The following is an 18,918-nucleotide window of genomic DNA, read 5'->3' on the forward strand; positions in this document are numbered from 1 at the left end:
GTTATAAACACCTTTGGCAGCGTTTACAGCAGAGTCTTCTTGTGTAAGTCTCATGAGAGATTTGCACACCTGTATTGTGCAATATTTGCCTATTTCCTTTTCAAAATTCTACAAGCTCTGTTAAGGTGTTGGGGATCATGGCTGAACAGCAATTTTCATATCTTTCCATATACTATATATTCAAGCAGATTTAAGTCAAAACTGTAACTCGGCTAATTAGGAACATTCACTGTCTTCTTGGTAAGCAAATCCAGTGTAGATTTGTGTTGTAGGTTATTGTCCTGCTGAATGGAAAATTCCTCTCCCAGTGACTGGTGTAAAGCACACTAAAGCAGGTTGCTTAGCTCCATCCATTTCTTTCATCCCGAAAAACTCCCCAGTCTTTGCCGATGTCAAGCATACCCATACCACGATGCAGCCACCACCATGCTTGAAAAATAAGGAGACAGTTACTCAGTGATGTGTTGGATTTGTCCCAAACATAAGGCTTTGCATTTAGGCCAGAAAGTGTATTCCTTTGCCATGTTTTCTTTGCAGTATTACTTTAGCACCTTGTTGCTTGCATATGCATGTTTTGGAACATTTTTATTCTGTATATTTGTAGTCTTCTTTTCACTCTGTCGTTCAGGTCATTATTGTGGAGTCACTACAATGTTGTTGATCCATCCTCAGTTTTCCCTAAGCGGTTACCTTTCTGTCCTGTAGCTCAGTTCAAACAGACTACTGCATCATGTGTCTGGGTGGTAATACATCATCCACCACATCATTATTAACTTGACCATGCTTAAATATGTATTCAATGTCTGATTTGTTATTGTTACCCATCTACCAATCACTGCTCCTCTTTATGAGGCTTTCGAAAAGCTCCCTGGTCTGTGCTTGAAATTCAATACTTGACTAAGGGTCCTTACAGATGTTGTATGTACATGTATGGGGGACAATCCCTATTATTTCACACTGAGTGAGTCCATATAACTTATTATGTGATTTGTTAAGCCAAATTCTACTTTAATTTAGGGCCTAAACAAAGGAGGTGAAGGCTTATGCAACAACTATATTTTAGGTAATTCATTAGATTTTTTGATTTTGATTTTCTTTTCACTTTGACATTATGCAGTGTTTTGTGTAGATTAATGGCCATAAATTACAATGTAATCTATTTCAATGCCACTTTGTAACACAAGAAACAGTTCAAGGGGGTGTAACTTTCTATTGAAAGGGTTGCATTGGACCTTTGAAGATGCCCTCGCTGTAGGACTGAACCTACAGTGCAGCTGGGGGCACTGACCTCACGTCAACGCTCATGTCGGTGTGACTCGCTAATGATTGACTACCTGCACATGCAACACTACCAGAACGTGTGACTGTACTTTGGACCCTAACACACCCAGCATGATCAGGCCCGAGTACAGATCACACAATAGCATGAGGTCTCCAATCCTCTCTCAGTGCGTCATTACTCTCCCGTAGGGCTTTCCTTCATATCCTGTACCCTCCTCTCTCTCTCACACACACACACACACACACACACACACACACACACACACACACACACACACACACACACACACACACACACACACACACACAACACTGTTCCTCCTGGCCTGGCCCTCTGACTGTCCTGCCATGTAGCTCTGAGGTGGGATATTTTCCCGCTTGCGTGGAACTTCCCTGACAACACAGGCCTGCATGAAGAGGATCTGTTTTCCCTCCCTCTTTCATATCTCATCTCTCTTTCTTGCTCTGTCTTCCCCCTCTCCAGACAATGGCTGCACAGTATAGTGAGGTGCAATCTGACCCTGGATTCTTCGGTACATATTAGAGGCCTTTGTTTTGGGTGTGGTACTGTATGTATGACTTGAGTTGTTTGCTAGTGGCATCAGGGAATGGTTCATAAGGTTTTACCTGTCTTTTATGATGGACTTTGTTCTCTTTCATGACTGTCGATGGCTAGTGGAGGGATGCCAAGGTAATAACATGATGTTGGAGAGCAGGACAACCAAGGCCCTCTCGTTATATATGTTGTTTATCTCTGTTGTCTCGATCACTCTCTCCTCTTGTTTGTTTGTTTATTTGTTTGTTTGTTTCTGTCTATCTCTTGGCTTGTGCCAGGCTGGCTTCCTCAGTGGCAGCTGGTAATCTGCTCAGGCTCTGACTCTCTTCGAGTGTCCTGTGGCCTTATAAGGACAAACTGATTCTGGGCTAACACTGGATTCTAAAGCAATGATCCGATCTGCTGCTTTGGTTGCACTCTAACCCCCGTGCTGGAAGTTATTACACCCCCTCCACCATACACACAAACACCCGCACACATTTTTCATCATTTGTTTTTAATGTTTTTTCAGCCGTACTCACTTGAGCTCTTGCTGGCTGCCCGTCAGGGTTCCCACCCTAAACACTCATTTTGATATACCTGTCAAATTAACTAAGTAAAAACAGTTGAACTGTAAATGAGAAATACTTTTTCATTTACAAACACCCTCTGTCAGTCAAAAGGTTAACGGCACAGCCTGAGGATCTGTTGTGCTCTGAGACCGTTGTGGGAGGAGGAAGAGGAGGAGAGGGGGATTCCTGCCAGACGTAGGCTGTGATGTAGCTAGAGACTGGAGTGGAGAAGCAGCATGACGTTGCTCAGGCCGTGTGATTGTGAGTCACTCAGTACCATGGAGAGGCTGGTGGCTGGTCCTCCTCTGCCCTGACTCACAGCAGTGAGACACTGTGTCTTTGTCGGTCTGCTTGCCTGGCCGTCAGCCTACAGGGAGAGGGACCAGAGCAGGGCTATATGTCTTTTGGTTAAGACACAGACTGCACTGAACATAAGTGTAGAAGACTACAGAACATTCAGTCCTAACTCCTGACTATGTCTTTCACGTTGTGGTGGTATGTAGACGCTCTGGTTTGTTTTCCCTACTGTAGTGTTTCACCACAGGCAGAGACCGGCATGGGCTGGGTGCTGGGCATCCTTTGGAGCCTTTCCCCAGCTGGTGGGCATTATGAGCGGGCTCTGGTGCACCATAATCACCCTCTATTTGACCGTTATTGATTGAGCCACAGCTGAATGCCTTTATGGACAATTTGGGAGTTTTCATTCCATGGAGATTTATTTATTTGGTGTGCTGTTAATCTACAGGAAGTTGACTCACAGAGGGCTGCGTGACTTAACGAGGTTTCTTATGAAAAATTAGGATTGTCTGTTTCTTTTCCTCGTGTTTACCACAGTATATTTACAGAGTCATTTGGCAAGTTTCCTGTGGGCCATTCAAACAGGGTTCTCAACTTTGCTCATAACTTCAGAGGTTTGATGGAGGAAATGAAAAGCGTTGAAATGTCATTTGTTTGCTACTTCAATAACCTGACTTCGAGGCTGCATGGTAGAATCCACTGGCTATCACATGATTGGCTGCCTGCCCATCTTCGTCACCCTCTTCTCTTCTGTCTGCGACCCCCCACCCCCCCCTCCTGTTTCCTAACGCATCACTCCTCGTGCCCAAACCCTACCCCTAACCACCTGAATCAGGAGACTCCACCAAGGCCACAGTTCAGTTTCCTGAGAGACTGGTTGTGTCATAACATGTCTCTCTCTGTTGTGACTCAGCGTGCTGACGTTCTAATGATGTTTACTGTAGCTTTCTACTGTGTGTGAGCCATTGCTAATCTCTTGTACTTGACTCATGCACATTTCCTCCGGATGTCGTGAACTGTGACATAGCATTTTGGCTTCCTTCCCTTCCCACCAGTGTCACGGTGCTCAGGACAGAACAATCCGGTAGAGCGGAGTGCTCTTGGTCCAGGAGAGAGCTCAGTGCTGGCTACAGAACATTCAGTCCTGTGAGCATAGTGCCTTGGCTCAGGAAACGCTGCCTTCTCCATCAGTATTGTTTGGTTTGACCAAAGTGACGGTTGGTAACCCGGAAGCAACAGCGGTTCAGTTTGATAAATGCACGTTGGAGCAGGTTCTGAACTGTAGACCTGTTCAATACTTTCCTTCTTTGATTCTCCCTTCTGTCCTGCCATATTCCACTACAGTGGGTTCCCTGTATATGGGTTATACACCTCTAGGGGTCAAAAGTCAAAGAACTCTGTGTGTGTTTCCATGTCTGGTTCTGCAACAGTTATTGTGTTTTTCTTGGCAGACGCCCAAGTGAAAGGTGTGTTTTATTTGCTTTATCATTACTCAACCTTCCTGTACCGGCCCAGTCATCGGCCTGCTGCCAACAGACAGTAATATCCTCGCCCCCGCATGTCTGGACCAATCAGGGTTGATGTTAGGTTAAGCTTGTCAATTTACTGGCCAGTTGGAGGCTGTTTGGAACCCACCTGATGCTGTAAGCTGTAAGTGCTGTGGGCATGGGGGAAAGGTCAGAGTCCTGATGATCACAAGTTGTGGATTATGTTTCATCTTGTACCATCACCTTGTGATCTTAATCCCTGTCTGTCTGTTTGTGTTGGGCAGGATTGGGCTAATTCATCTGGGCAGCTGGTAATGCCAGCCGGACCACTGTCAATCTGCAGTCCATCGCATTCTCTGTTCATCGGATTAATAACCTTTTTTTTATGGCATTCTTCATATTGGTCTTGTTTTTTTTAAACTGATCATCATCAGAAATGGATGTAATTTGGAAGTATTTGATGACCTCCCTCCCACACAGGCAGCGTATGGTGGAGGACTTGGTGTGCTTGATTCATGCTCTAGCTAGACTACCTCTCACCTTTTGTCTCACATTTTTCTCCCAGGCTCCAGGCGCTTTCTCTGTTATCTGAAACATGTATAAATACATCTCTAATCACAAGAAATCGATCACAAAATCTCGGTTAACAACTTGGCAGCATAATGGGACGTGTAATCAAATCATGGCATTCATGTAGCAATAAGCTCAATTGTGCAGAAAGGGAGAGCTGTCTGTGGTGTGTGCGAGACAGTGTGCGAGAGAGAAACAGAATGGAAGTGACAGTGTGTTTTTCATTTACTCCTCTTCTTTCTGCACCCTCGACCCTCTCCTTCTCTGGCCATGCTTCCAGCCCATGTGTCATCTGTGTAGGCCTGCCTGCCTGCCTGCCTGCCTGCCTGCCTGCCTGCCTGCCTGCCTGCCTGCCTGTCTGTCCCAGTGCCTGTCTTTAGCTGATTTCTCTCTCCTCCTGAGTCAGCAGGAATGTGAGGAATGACTGAACCTTTCCCACCCTACTCTTGTCTGCCCATTTTTAGGCATGACCGACTCTCTCTTTTTGCTTCATTCCTCTCTCTCCCTCTGTCATCCTATCCCACCATTAACTACTAATGTATTTTGCCTCCCACCTCTCCTTCCCTCCCCGTCCTTCATATCCTTTCTCTTCTCTTACCCTCTCTCTGTCTCTACTCCTCTTACACATTTTCTCCTCGGTCAGCTCAACACTCCAAATTTCTCCAAATTACATTCTACCAAACCGCAGAGAGGCCTCAAATCCAGCGACCCCCCCCCCCCCCCCCCCCCATCCCCGTCCCTCCCCATGAAAAGTACTGTACCTCCTCTGCTTCCTCCTTTACGATTCACAGGGCTGTTCACGGGTGGTCTGTTTGATCTCCGGTTTACAACCCCCATGCCCCCACACTACTATTGTAAGTTAGTACACCATTATGACGTGGCTGGGCCATGTGGGCTGGTCCAGGAAAGTCTCTGCCAGAGGAAATGGTGCTGTTCATCCCTCGTGTGTTTGTTGACAGGTTCCTTCAGTCAATGCTGGAGTAGAGCTCTGCTGCCTGTCATACCTGACAGAGGACGGCTCCCTCTCCTCCCTTTTCTCTCCCTACTCTCCCTACTCCCATCACTTTGTGCTGCTATCACTCACATTAATGCAGGCAGGTTGATTGGGATGAATCGTGTCCTGGAGACAGAGCGGAGCAATTTCCACTACATGGGCCAGCCGCAAAGTCAAAATTGACTATATATCCTAAGAATTCATGAAAACAAAAATGTGTTTTTTGGTCTTAATTTAAGGTTAGGGTTAGGTATAAGGTTAGCAGTGTGGTTAAGGTTAGGGTTAGGTATAAGGTTAGCAGTGTGGTTAAGGTTAGGGTTAGGTATAAGGTTAGCAGTGTGGTTAAGGTTAGGGTTAGGTATAAGGTTAGCAGTGTGGTTAAGGTTAGGGTTAGGTATAAGGTTAGCAGTGTGGTTAAGGTTAGGGTTAGGTATAAGGTTAGCAGTGTGGTTAAGGTTAGGGTTAGGTTTAAAATCAGATTTTATGACTTTGTGGCTTTGCCGGCTAGTGACTACCCTGCAGAGCTACCTCCAGTACATGAGTCATCCCAATAAATGTCAACCCGCTTATATAATGCAGTTGGCTTTCCCGGCTTCTGTGTGTGTCTGCACACATACAGACACATGCACACATGTACACTTCCTGTCTCTGTTTAATAAAATAACTCTAACAGATGGAGCAACTTGAGGATGGGCACACAAACATTTTTCTCGAGGCAAGCCGAAGTTGATAGCCCAAGTCTACACCCCTTCGTCTGTGATTGTTCAACAGTAGGGATTCTTTAATGACTTGTTTTGTCATTTAACTAGAGACTAATTGTTTTCATGCACATTTCTCACTTGAGAAATACAAACATCTTATTTAGATGTAAAATTGTGCGACTAAGATCCCCATGGCAAAAATGTAAAACATTTATGACAGATTTCTTGAGTTGTCTTAGATTAATTCAGACTATTTTGAGTAAGTGTAGACTGGTTACAGCATCTCAAAATGGACAACCAGTACTATTGCTGCTTTTTTCTCATTTTTTCAACTGAAGGCCTTTTAAGGGAGTATACGAGCACACTCATTCGGCTAGGCGTCAGTAGACTGAAGCATGCTAACGCCTTCTGCCTGGCCCAGCCTCTCTCCTAGAGCTCAGTAGGTTTACAGTCAGCCTGGCCCAGCCTCTCTCCTACAGCCCAGTAGGTTTACAGTCAGCCTGGCCCAGCCTCCCTCCTACAGCCCAGTAGGTTTACAGTCAGCCTGGCACAGCCTCCCTCCTACAGCCCAGTAGGTTTACAGTCAGCCTGGCCCAACCTCCCTCCTACAGCCCAGTAGGTTTACAGTCAGCCTGGCCCAGCCTCCCTCCTACAGCCCAGTAGGTTTACAGTCAGCCTGGCCCAGCCTCCCTCCTACAGCCCAGTAGGTCTATAGTCAGCCTGGCCCAGCCTCCCTCCTACAGCCCAGTAGGTTTACAGTCAGCCTGGCCCAGCCTCCCTCCTACAGCCCAGTAGGTTTACAGTCAGCCTGGCCCAGCCTCCCTCCTACAGCCCAGTAGGTTTACAGTCAGCCTGGCCCAGCCTCCCTCCTACTACAGCCCAGTAGGTTTACAGTCAGCCTGGCCCAGACTCCCTCCTACAGCCCAGTAGGTTTACAGTCAGCCTGGCCCAGCCTCCCTCCTACAGCCCAGTAGGTTTACAGTCAGCCTGGCCCAGCCTCCCTCCTACAGCCCAGTAGGTTTACAATCTGCCTGGCCCAGCCTCCCTCCTACAGCCCAATAGGTTTACAGTCAGCCTGGCCCAGCCTCCCTCCTACAGCCCAGTAGGTTTACAGTCAGCCTGGCCCAGACTCCCTCCTACAGCCCAGTAGGTTTACAGTCAGCCTGGCCCAGCCTCCCTCCTACAGCCCAGTAGGTTTACAGTCAGCCTGGCCCAGCCTCCCTCCTACAGCCCAGTAGGTTTACAGTCAGCCTGGCCCAGACTCCCTCCTACAGCCCATTAGCTCAGCAACAGCTGGGAAGCTGTCTGTTTCTCATCCTCTGCTCCATTCTCAGGTGGTCCTCACTCTGTGCTTTATTGAAGTTAAATCACTTGTCGCCAAACTATAAAAGCTCATGTAAGCCCCACTGACCCCATGACTCCCCACCACACTCTGTAAGCTAAGCCACGGCCCACCTGCAGCAACAGCACAATGCTGCCTGGCTCTCACAGACATACTACTGACACTTCCTTCTGCTCATGCTCCATGAAATTAATTTTGACTCATTAAAGTAGAATTCCATGTAACTTTGTGGTCTACGACTGATCAGAGATCAGGGATAAAATGTTCAAGATTGCAGGGGATTCTGCCGTGTGTGCTCAGCGGGGCAGGGGCGCCAGAACTCTGGCCTCGTGTAAACGCACATCTCTTAGCGAGCTTAAGAGTGGTTTAATTACAGAGGGCCAGAGGGCTACCATGCAAAGCAGGCTGGGGAGAAGAGAAGAGGGTAGGGCCTGTTTCCCATGGAGAGACTGGGATGAACTTGAAGAGGCAGTTCCAGAGGGGCTTCGACTGCCCTGCCTGCCACAGTGGTTTGTCTTTACAGGACAGAGGACACGGCGTGATATAAGCCGAATTCAATATAATTCCAATGCAAGAACTTCCCTAAATTGTGCCCCCGCACTGGTTTCAACTGCCCTCTTAGTAACTTTATCTTGGTGCTGAGTCTGTCTCTTAGATGTGTGTGTCCCTATGTGCTTGCTCTCCATTGCTGACACTCCTGCTCTTCCCCTCTGTGTGTGTGTGTAGCTGGATGGGACGATGGACCTGGATGAACGGCGGCTGATCCGTTCAGCCATCAGAGAGCTGAGGAGGAGAGAGATAGAGGACATGGAGGCAGCCCTGGCCAGCAAACGCTTCCGGCACAAACGCCTCAACCAGAATGACGACAAAGAGAACCAGCTCACAAATAGGTGAGCCTCCTGAATCTGAATACACACACACACACACACACACACACTCACGCTTGCATACAGACCCATTATCCATGACAGATTGTAGCAGTCCAGATGAGCTGCCTGGAAACTCTGAGACAACAAGCACAGAAACCCAGATGCAGCACTCCCTCTCCTTCTCCAGGGAGGCATTCTGGGAAGTTGGGCCACAACAATGCAGATCTGGAAAAACCATGACAGGGAGTCCATAAAAAACAGGGGAGGTAGAAGAACTCATATGCAATATTTTGTTATGCAAATACACACCTGTGTAGGCATAACGTTTAATAAGTTGTGTGTACTGTATGTATTCTCATACATTTACTCCTATTCCTAACAGTATCACTGTCATGTAGCCTACAGACGCATCCAGACACATTCTATTAGGCTACCAGCCATATCCCTGGAAGTAAAGACGTCAATACAGTCGTCTACGTGTTTTTTATTTCTTTTGTATTTCATTAGTCTTTATTGACCCGTTACAGCAGGCTTGAACGTTTTACCGGTTCAGCGATGCGCGGCCGCCAGAACCCGTCACGCCGCGCAGCCATAGCAAACGGAAAGACTGACGAGTCTGCAGTCGTTGCCTCCTGTCATCTGTTTTTACACCCGTTTGTTTTTCATTACAACCCAATCAGAAACAAGACTAACAAGACAACAACATCCCTTCGTGTGCCAATCATCATCACCATTGTACTTTTTACCGGTTTTCATTGGGCTGTAATGGTAGTGAGGGATTTCAGGCTGGAGTGTCTAGGCTGAATCCTGTGGGCCATGCTGGCTTGCTGCTCCTCTCTGCTAATTAATGACTGGCTCTACTACAGCAGCTTACTGCAGCCAGCCGGGAAGGGCCCCAGCAGACAACTGCTCCTAGTTGACTCGTGTTCTGGGCTGCAGATCCACAACATGAGGAGGACGCTGGCCCTCCTACATCTCTGCTCCTACTGGATCACATTAGGGACAATGACTGTTAAATGGGATCCGTTTGCTGGGTAGTAGGATTACTTGGGTTACATAAATAACAGAGGTGCCCCTTTTTAAAGCTGGAAGAATATGTCTATTTGCCACATGTATGCACGTGTCCATAGAGGCTTGCGAGCACGTGCACACACACACACACACACACACACACAGCCTCCTGAAAGCAATATTATCCTTTTCTACTCACTGCGGGAATGTCAAATATTCTATTCCAAGTTCCACACATCCTCCAATTCCAATGAGGCGAGGAGAGAGGGAAAGAGAGGGGGAATGAGTCAGAGAGGAAGAAAAAAGAGGCAGAGAAATGGAGAGCTATATGACGACAGAGAGGAGGAAGACGTTTTTGCCTGGCAATGTGCTTCTCTCTCCTTTACATGTCTATCATGCTGTCACTTTTTCTAGGCTGGATTTGGGAATCTTTTTCGCAAAAAAAAAAAGTTTTCTTCCCGGCCAAGAAAAACTGTCTGGCGTCTTGATTTACTCCAGGAGTGGAGCCAGTGAGGCACACAACACTGCAGGATGCCTCTGAATGTGGATTACACTGCCCTTCTGGCCACCTTAACACATGAGCAGGGTCAAGCATCACCAACTACCATGAAAGCAGCACTCTGATGTGTCAGTGTGTGTTTCTGTTTGTGTGTCTGTATCTCAGGTCAGATTTGGGTGACTCCCTAAACATGCTCTCTGTGAAACTACAAGCCATCCAGGACATGGAGGAACTGACTGGACTGGTGAGAACAGTGATGTACACCACACACATTACTTGTGAATTTACAGTTAGACATCATCAATATCAATCTTTCACAAATCTCTATGCACATACTGCTCTAGATTAGTAAATCAATTACAAGTCAGCCAGTCTCACTCATCTGTTTCTGCATCTCTCTATGTGGCCCTCTGAGTTTGTCTCCCCATCCACATGAATGGTTCTGAGCATCACTCTCCCTGTGTTGATGGCTGTCCTGTCTGTGTATTCCAGCTGCGCGGGGCCACTGAGTATGAGGAGAGGAAACTGATCAGAGCTGCCATCCGCCGCCTCCGAGACGAGGAGCAGCAGGGTGAGTACAGAGGAGGAGGAGGAGCTGGAGGTAGAGGAGGAAGAGAAGGAACAGAGATGGAGTTAGAGGAGGAGGAGAAGAAGGAACAGAGATGGAGGTAGAGATGGAGGAGAAGGAACAGAGATGGAGGTAGAGGAGGAGGAGAAGGAACAGAGCTGGAGGTAGAAGAGGAGAAGGAGCAGAGATGGAGGTAGAGGAGGAGGAGAAGGGACAGAGATGGAGGTAGAGGAGGAGGAGAAGGAACAGAGATGGACGTAGAGGAGGAGGAGAAGGAACAGAGATGGAGGTAGAGGAGGAGGAGAAGAAACAGAGATGGAGGTAGAGGAGGAGGAGAAGGAACAGAGATGGAGGTAGAGGAGGAGGAGAAGGAACAGAGATGGAGGTAGAGGAGGAGGAGAAGGAACAGAGCTGGAGGTAGAAGAGGAGAAGGAACAGAGATGGAGGTAGAGGAGGAGGAGAAGAAACAGAGATGGAGGTAGAGGAGGAGGAGAAGGAGAAGGAACAGAGCTGGAGGTAGAGGAGGAGGAGAAGGAACAGTGATGGAGGTAGAGGAGGAGGAGAAGGAACAGAGATGGAGGTAGAGGAGGAGGAGAAGGAACAGAGATGGACGTAGAGGAGGAGGAGAAGGAACAGAGATGGAGGTAGAGGAGGAGGAGAAGGAACAGAGCTGGAGGTAGAAGAGGAGAAGGAACAGAGATGGAGGTAGAGGAGGAGGAGAAGGAACAGAGCTGGAGGTAGAAGAGGAGAAGGAACAGAGATGGAGGTAGAGGAGGAGGAGAAGGAACAGTGATGGAGGTAGAGGAGGAGGAGAAGGAACAGAGATGGACGTAGAGGAGGAGGAGAAGGAACAGAGATGGAGGTAGAGGAGGAGGAGAAGGAACAGAGATGGAGGTAGAGGAGGAGGAGAAGAAACAGAGATGGAGGTAGAGGAGGAGGAGAAGGAACAGAGATGGAGGTAGAGGAGGAGGAGAAGGAACAGAGATGAAGGTAGAGGAGGAGGAGAAGGAACAGAGATGGACGTAGAGGAGGAGGAGAAGGAACAGAGATGGAGGTAGAGGAGGAGGAGAAGGAACAGAGATGGACGTAGAGGAGGAGGAGAAGGAACAGAGATGGAGGTAGAGGAGGAGGAGAAGGAACAGAGCTGGAGGTAGAAGAGGAGAAGGAACAGAGATGGAGGTAGAGGAGGAGGAGAAGGAACAGAGCTGGAGGTAGAAGAGGAGAAGGAACAGAGATGGAGGTAGAGGAGGAGGAGAAGGAACAGTGATGGAGGTAGAGGAGGAGGAGAAGGAACAGAGATGGACGTAGAGGAGGAGGAGAAGGAACAGAGATGGAGGTAGAGGAGGAGGAGAAGGAACAGAGATGGAGGTAGAGGAGGAGGAGAAGAAACAGAGATGGAGGTAGAGGAGGAGGAGAAGGAACAGAGATGGAGGTAGAGGAGGAGGAGAAGGAACAGAGATGAAGGTAGAGGAGGAGGAGAAGGAACAGAGATGGACGTAGAGGAGGAGGAGAAGGAACAGAGATGGAGGTAGAGGAGGAGGAGAAGGAACAGAGATGGAGTTAGAGGAGGAGGAGAAGGAACAGAGCTGGAGGTAGAGGAGGAGGAGAAGGAACAGAGATGGAGTTGGAGGAGAAGGAACAGAGCTGGAGGTAGAGGAGGAGAAGGAACAGAGATGGACGTAGAGGAGGGGGAGGGGGAGTTGGAACAGAGATGGAGGAGGAGAAGGAATGGAGATGGAGGTAGAGGAGGAGGAGAAGGAACAGAGATGGAGAAGGAACGGAGATGGAGGTAGAGGAGGAGGAGAAGGAACAGAGATGGAGGTAGAGGAGGAGGAGAAGGAACAGAGATGGAGGTAGAGGAGGAGGAGAAGGAATAGAGATGGAGGTAGAAGAGGAGGAGAAGGAACAGAGATGGAGGTAGAGGAGGAGGAGAAGGAACAGAGATGGAGGTAGAGGAGGAGGAGAAGGAACAGTGATGGAGGTAGAGGAGGAGGAGAAGGAACAGAGATGGAGTTAGAGGAGGAGGAGAAGGAACAGAGATGGAGGTAGAGGAGGAGAAGGAACAGAGATGGACGTAGAGGAGGGGGAGGGGGAGTTGGAACAGAGATGGAGGAGGAGAAGGAATGGAGATGGAGGTAGAGGAGGAGGAGAAGGAACAGAGATGGAGAAGGAACGGAGATGGAGGTAGAGGAGGAGGAGAAGGAACAGAGATGGAGGTAGAGGAGGAGGAGAAGGAACAGAGATGGAGGTAGAGGAGGAGGAGAAGGAATAGAGATGGAGGTAGAAGAGGAGGAGAAGGAACAGAGATGGAGGTAGAGGAGGAGGAGAAGGAACAGAGATGGAGGTAGAGGAGGAGGAGAAGGAACAGAGATGGAGAAGGAACGGAGATGGAGGTAGAGGAGGAGGAGAAGGAACAGAGATGGAGGTAGAGGAGGAGGAGAAGGAACAGAGATGGAGGTAGAGGAGGAGGAGAAGGAACAGAGATGGAGGTAGAGGAGGAGGAGAAGGTGGAGATGGAGGTAGAGGAGGAGGAGAAGGAACAGAGATGGAGGAGGAGAAGGAGGAGAAGGAACAGAGATGGAGGTAGAGGAGGAGGAGAAGGAACAGAGCTGGAGGTAGAAGAGGAGAAGGAGCAGAGATGGAGGTAGAGGAGGAGGAGAAGGGACAGAGATGGAGGTAGAGGAGGAGGAGAAGGAACAGAGATGGACGTAGAGGAGGAGGAGAAGGAACAGAGATGGAGGTAGAGGAGGAGGAGAAGAAACAGAGATGGAGGTAGAGGAGGAGGAGAAGGAACAGAGATGGAGGTAGAGGAGGAGGAGAAGGAACAGAGATGGAGGTAGAGGAGGAGGAGAAGGAACAGAGCTGGAGGTAGAAGAGGAGAAGGAACAGAGATGGAGGTAGAGGAGGAGGAGAAGAAACAGAGATGGAGGTAGAGGAGGAGGAGAAGGAGAAGGAACAGAGCTGGAGGTAGAGGAGGAGGAGAAGGAACAGTGATGGAGGTAGAGGAGGAGGAGAAGGAACAGAGATGGAGGTAGAGGAGGAGGAGAAGGAACAGAGATGGACGTAGAGGAGGAGGAGAAGGAACAGAGATGGAGGTAGAGGAGGAGGAGAAGGAACAGAGCTGGAGGTAGAAGAGGAGAAGGAACAGAGATGGAGGTAGAGGAGGAGGAGAAGGAACAGAGCTGGAGGTAGAAGAGGAGAAGGAACAGAGATGGAGGTAGAGGAGGAGGAGAAGGAACAGTGATGGAGGTAGAGGAGGAGGAGAAGGAACAGAGATGGACGTAGAGGAGGAGGAGAAGGAACAGAGATGGAGGTAGAGGAGGAGGAGAAGGAACAGAGATGGAGGTAGAGGAGGAGGAGAAGAAACAGAGATGGAGGTAGAGGAGGAGGAGAAGGAACAGAGATGGAGGTAGAGGAGGAGGAGAAGGAACAGAGATGAAGGTAGAGGAGGAGGAGAAGGAACAGAGATGGACGTAGAGGAGGAGGAGAAGGAACAGAGATGGAGGTAGAGGAGGAGGAGAAGGAACAGAGATGGACGTAGAGGAGGAGGAGAAGGAACAGAGATGGAGGTAGAGGAGGAGGAGAAGGAACAGAGCTGGAGGTAGAAGAGGAGAAGGAACAGAGATGGAGGTAGAGGAGGAGGAGAAGGAACAGAGCTGGAGGTAGAAGAGGAGAAGGAACAGAGATGGAGGTAGAGGAGGAGGAGAAGGAACAGTGATGGAGGTAGAGGAGGAGGAGAAGGAACAGAGATGGACGTAGAGGAGGAGGAGAAGGAACAGAGATGGAGGTAGAGGAGGAGGAGAAGGAACAGAGATGGAGGTAGAGGAGGAGGAGAAGAAACAGAGATGGAGGTAGAGGAGGAGGAGAAGGAACAGAGATGGAGGTAGAGGAGGAGGAGAAGGAACAGAGATGAAGGTAGAGGAGGAGGAGAAGGAACAGAGATGGACGTAGAGGAGGAGGAGAAGGAACAGAGATGGAGGTAGAGGAGGAGGAGAAGGAACAGAGATGGAGTTAGAGGAGGAGGAGAAGGAACAGAGCTGGAGGTAGAGGAGGAGGAGAAGGAACAGAGATGGAGTTGGAGGAGAAGGAACAGAGCTGGAGGTAGAGGAGGAGAAGGAACAGAGATGGACGTAGAGGAGGGGGAGGGGGAGTTGGAACAGAGATGGAGGAGGAGAAGGAATGGAGATGGAGGTAGAGGAGGAGGAGAAGGAACAGAGATGGAGAAGGAACGGAGATGGAGGTAGAGGAGGAGGAGAAGGAACAGAGATGGAGGTAGAGGAGGAGGAGAAGGAACAGAGATGGAGGTAGAGGAGGAGGAGAAGGAATAGAGATGGAGGTAGAAGAGGAGGAGAAGGAACAGAGATGGAGGTAGAGGAGGAGGAGAAGGAACAGAGATGGAGGTAGAGGAGGAGGAGAAGGAACAGTGATGGAGGTAGAGGAGGAGGAGAAGGAACAGAGATGGAGTTAGAGGAGGAGGAGAAGGAACAGAGATGGAGGTAGAGGAGGAGAAGGAACAGAGATGGACGTAGAGGAGGGGGAGGGGGAGTTGGAACAGAGATGGAGGAGGAGAAGGAATGGAGATGGAGGTAGAGGAGGAGGAGAAGGAACAGAGATGGAGAAGGAACGGAGATGGAGGTAGAGGAGGAGGAGAAGGAACAGAGATGGAGGTAGAGGAGGAGGAGAAGGAACAGAGATGGAGGTAGAGGAGGAGGAGAAGGAATAGAGATGGAGGTAGAAGAGGAGGAGAAGGAACAGAGATGGAGGTAGAGGAGGAGGAGAAGGAACAGAGATGGAGGTAGAGGAGGAGGAGAAGGAACAGAGATGGAGAAGGAACGGAGATGGAGGTAGAGGAGGAGGAGAAGGAACAGAGATGGAGGTAGAGGAGGAGGAGAAGGAACAGAGATGGAGGTAGAGGAGGAGGAGAAGGAACAGAGATGGAGGTAGAGGAGGAGGAGAAGGTGGAGATGGAGGTAGAGGAGGAGGAGAAGGAACAGAGATGGAGGAGGAGAAGGAACAGAGATGGAGGTAGAGGAGGAGGAGAAGGAACGGAGATGGAGGTAGAGGAGGAGGAGAAGGAACAGAGATGGAGGTAGAGGAGGAGAAGGAACAGAGATGGAGGTAGAGGAGGAGAAGGAACAGATATGAGGAGGAAGAGGAGAACACTTACAGTACACACATCTCTCCAGGGGGGCAGGCATACAGCACTCCCCTGCTACCTGATAAGTTGAAGGACATGTTAGGATACTACTCTATAATAATCCTGTCCCCTGTTGCCCAGAGGTTCTCCCTTTCTCTATTTTCACCCTCTTGTTCTCTGTCCTTCTCACCCTATCTGGCTTGTTCATTCAGTAGTAAGCTCCTGTCTTGACAAATAAACCACTTTAGCTTCTCCATAAGTGTGTCTCCTCAGCTCCCATTGGAGATTTGATAGGTTTGTATTGTCTCCCCCCTCATCAGTCAGTGTGTAACCAGTTGGATGTGGTGTGTGTTTCAGGTACAGGGCAGAAAGGGGGAACCACCGGCCGATGCCTGGAATCTGAGGGCCTGGATCTCCAAAACAGCCTGGGAGCAGGGGTGAGTGAGTGAGTGAGTGAGTGAGTGAGTGAGTGAGTGAGTGAGTGAGAGAGGAGGTGGCAAACAGGTTTGATTATGACAGCTGTATGATCTGACTGGCTGTCAATGCCTCAAACTTTTTTATATGAAGAGAGATCATGTTGCAACTTACACGTCAACTTTAATTAGCAGCACAGACTCAGTTGTGGGTGTTGAGTATATGTTTGCAGAGAACAGTGACCATTTTTTCTGCCACAATGAAGAATGCAGACAACAACAACACCCAGGCATGTGACTCCGTCAGACACTGTCTGTCTCATGACTGTGTCTTCTCTTCACCATGTTCCGAACACATAAACTGACAGACACGCAGGCGAGCTTGCGCCAAAGTGGCTGCCACGACGCAAGGAATGTATTTTCATTCTTCATACCTCATTCATTTCTGGCTAAGTACACTCAGAGACTGAGAGGAGAGGAGATTTGTTCAGGCTCTGGTGTTTGGTATAGGCAGTAAATCCTTTGTGATAAGCACCCTGCGAGCCAGGCCTGTCATTCTACACACTACTGGTTACCCAGGCTGTCACTCTCCAAACTCTCACATCACACTAAAGGGAAATGATTATGTTTTGATTATGTGTGGCAACCAGAACTTGGGCGTGTCTGTGCGTGCCTATCTGTCCATCTGTGTGTCGGAGATTGAAGGGAAGAGGGATGGTAGTCTCTCTCCCATTCTATATTCCTCCTTCTCACCTCTCTTGTTTCCTTTTTCCCCCTTTCAGATTTGAGGCTTTGCATGTCAAAGCCCTTTACACATTTGGTTAGGAGAGGCCCCCTTGTGGTCAGTGAAGTGAACTACTGTATTCGTAACCCTAATAGCTTCAGTTAATTTCAATATGACAGTTTCCTGTGAAAGCATTGCAGATTGACTGATGAGTTTATGTGCTGATAATGCTGAAAGACGTAATAGTAACAACGTAATCATTTTTCAGAACTGCTTGCCTGGGGCTAGATGCTATCTTATCACTGTTGCACGATCAGTTTGTCTGTACTCCCTGCTCTGTTTTCTAAAGACAGGATCTCTGTTGGGTAAAGTTAATTCCTATTGTATGCCGTCATTCCTGTAAGAATTGGGTTGGTGATGCGGGTTAGGCTGCATGCTCAGCCGGGAATCTGTACCAACATGAAAAACTATAGAATACTACAGTACTTATTATAGAATCCTATAGTAAACTGTAGTATACTCTAGAATGCTATACTACAAATTGTAGTATCCCTCAATCATGTGTAGTACTTACTATAGAATGTTAATACTACAGTATTATCTGCAAAAAAGCATTGTTGTAAATACTATAGTAATGTCCAGAAAAACACAACAGTCCGTAAAAACACGACACTTTTAGTAGTGCTGAGTTTGAAAGTAGCAAAAGTGTATTACTAGAATGGGGCAGACAGAGGTCAGTAATTCAGAGCAGAGTCTGAAAGGTACAGAATGGCAGGCAGGCTCAGGGTCAGGGCAGGCAGAGGTCAGTAATCCAGGGCAGAGTCTGAAAGGTACAGAATGGCAGGCAGGCTCAGGGTCAGGGCAGGCAGAGGTCAGTAATTCAGAGCAGAGTCTGAAAGGTACAGAATGGCAGGCAGGCTCAGGGTCAGGGCAGGCTGAGGTCAGTAATTCAGAGCAGAGTCTGAAAGGTACAGAATGGCAGGCAGGCTCAGGGTCAGGGCAGGCAGAGGTCAGTAATTCAGAGCAGAGTCTGAAAGGTACAGAACGGCAGGCAGGCTCAGGGTCAGGGCAGGCAGAGGTCAGTAATTCAGAGCAGAGTCTGAAAGGTACAGAACGGCAGGCAGGCTCAGGGTCAGAGCAGGCAGAGGTCAGTAATTCAGGGCAGTGTCACAAGGTCAGGGCAGGCAAGGTCAGGGCAGGCAGAATGGTCAAAACCAGGAAAACTAGAAAACAGGGACTAGAGAGAAAAACAGGAGTATTGGGGAAAACGCTGGTAGGCTTGATGAGACTAGACGAACTGGCAACAGACAAACAGAAAACACAGAAATAAATGCATAGGGGATAATGGGGAAAATGGGTGACACCTCGAGAGACCAGCACAAGACAGGTGAAACAGATCAGGGTGTGACAGTTTTGTATATTACATTTATTTTATTTGATTACTTTATTAATTAATTCCAAGTCATCATCTCATCTTTGCCTATGCTGTCTGACAAAATCACTATTTTGTAGTTCTTCAAAGTAAATAAGGCATACTTCTATGACTGCTGAATACCAACTATCAATCAAAGATCATGTATTTTCAGGTAGAGATACCTCACGAAGCAACTGTTTTTCTGTCCCTCTCGATTGCTCTTTCTCACTTCTCTCCGTGTCTGCTCCACACAGACCGGACAAGTAGGCGGGCGCACAATGGATTATGGCCATTGTAGGTAATTACCATGGTTTCTGCGCGAAACTATTTAGAATATTGGCCCGTTGGACTCTACAACTCCCTACTACATTGCACAGCTCGGGCTTGATCTGATTTATCTCTAGAGAAACTGCGCATCGAGCCCCCCCCCCCAAAACAAACAAAATGGAATTCAAATTATTGAACCGACGTTGGTCAGTTCCTTGTGGAAAAAATAACAGACAT

At 48.4% G+C, this 18,918-nt stretch overlaps 1 protein-coding gene across 4 annotated transcripts in view; it reads left to right on the forward strand.

The window, feature by feature from the left end:
• LOC139410952 (smoothelin b) overlaps positions 1 to 18,918 on the forward strand; it is a 93,265-nt gene that overhangs the window by 19,220 nt on the left and 55,127 nt on the right. For all 4 annotated transcript variants that reach the window (XM_071156658.1, XM_071156660.1, XM_071156657.1 and 1 more), the window contains exons 2-5: positions 8,506 to 8,669; positions 10,324 to 10,402; positions 10,651 to 10,729; positions 16,221 to 16,300. In XM_071156658.1, coding sequence (XP_071012759.1) covers positions 8,506 to 8,669; positions 10,324 to 10,402; positions 10,651 to 10,729; positions 16,221 to 16,300 — 402 coding nt within the window. The remainder of the gene's footprint in view (positions 1 to 8,505; positions 8,670 to 10,323; positions 10,403 to 10,650; positions 10,730 to 16,220; positions 16,301 to 18,918) is intronic.

The sequence above is a fragment of the Oncorhynchus clarkii genome, chromosome 6 (assembly GCF_045791955.1).
Source record: "Oncorhynchus clarkii lewisi isolate Uvic-CL-2024 chromosome 6, UVic_Ocla_1.0, whole genome shotgun sequence".
Classification (NCBI taxonomy): Eukaryota; Metazoa; Chordata; class Actinopteri; order Salmoniformes; family Salmonidae; genus Oncorhynchus; species Oncorhynchus clarkii.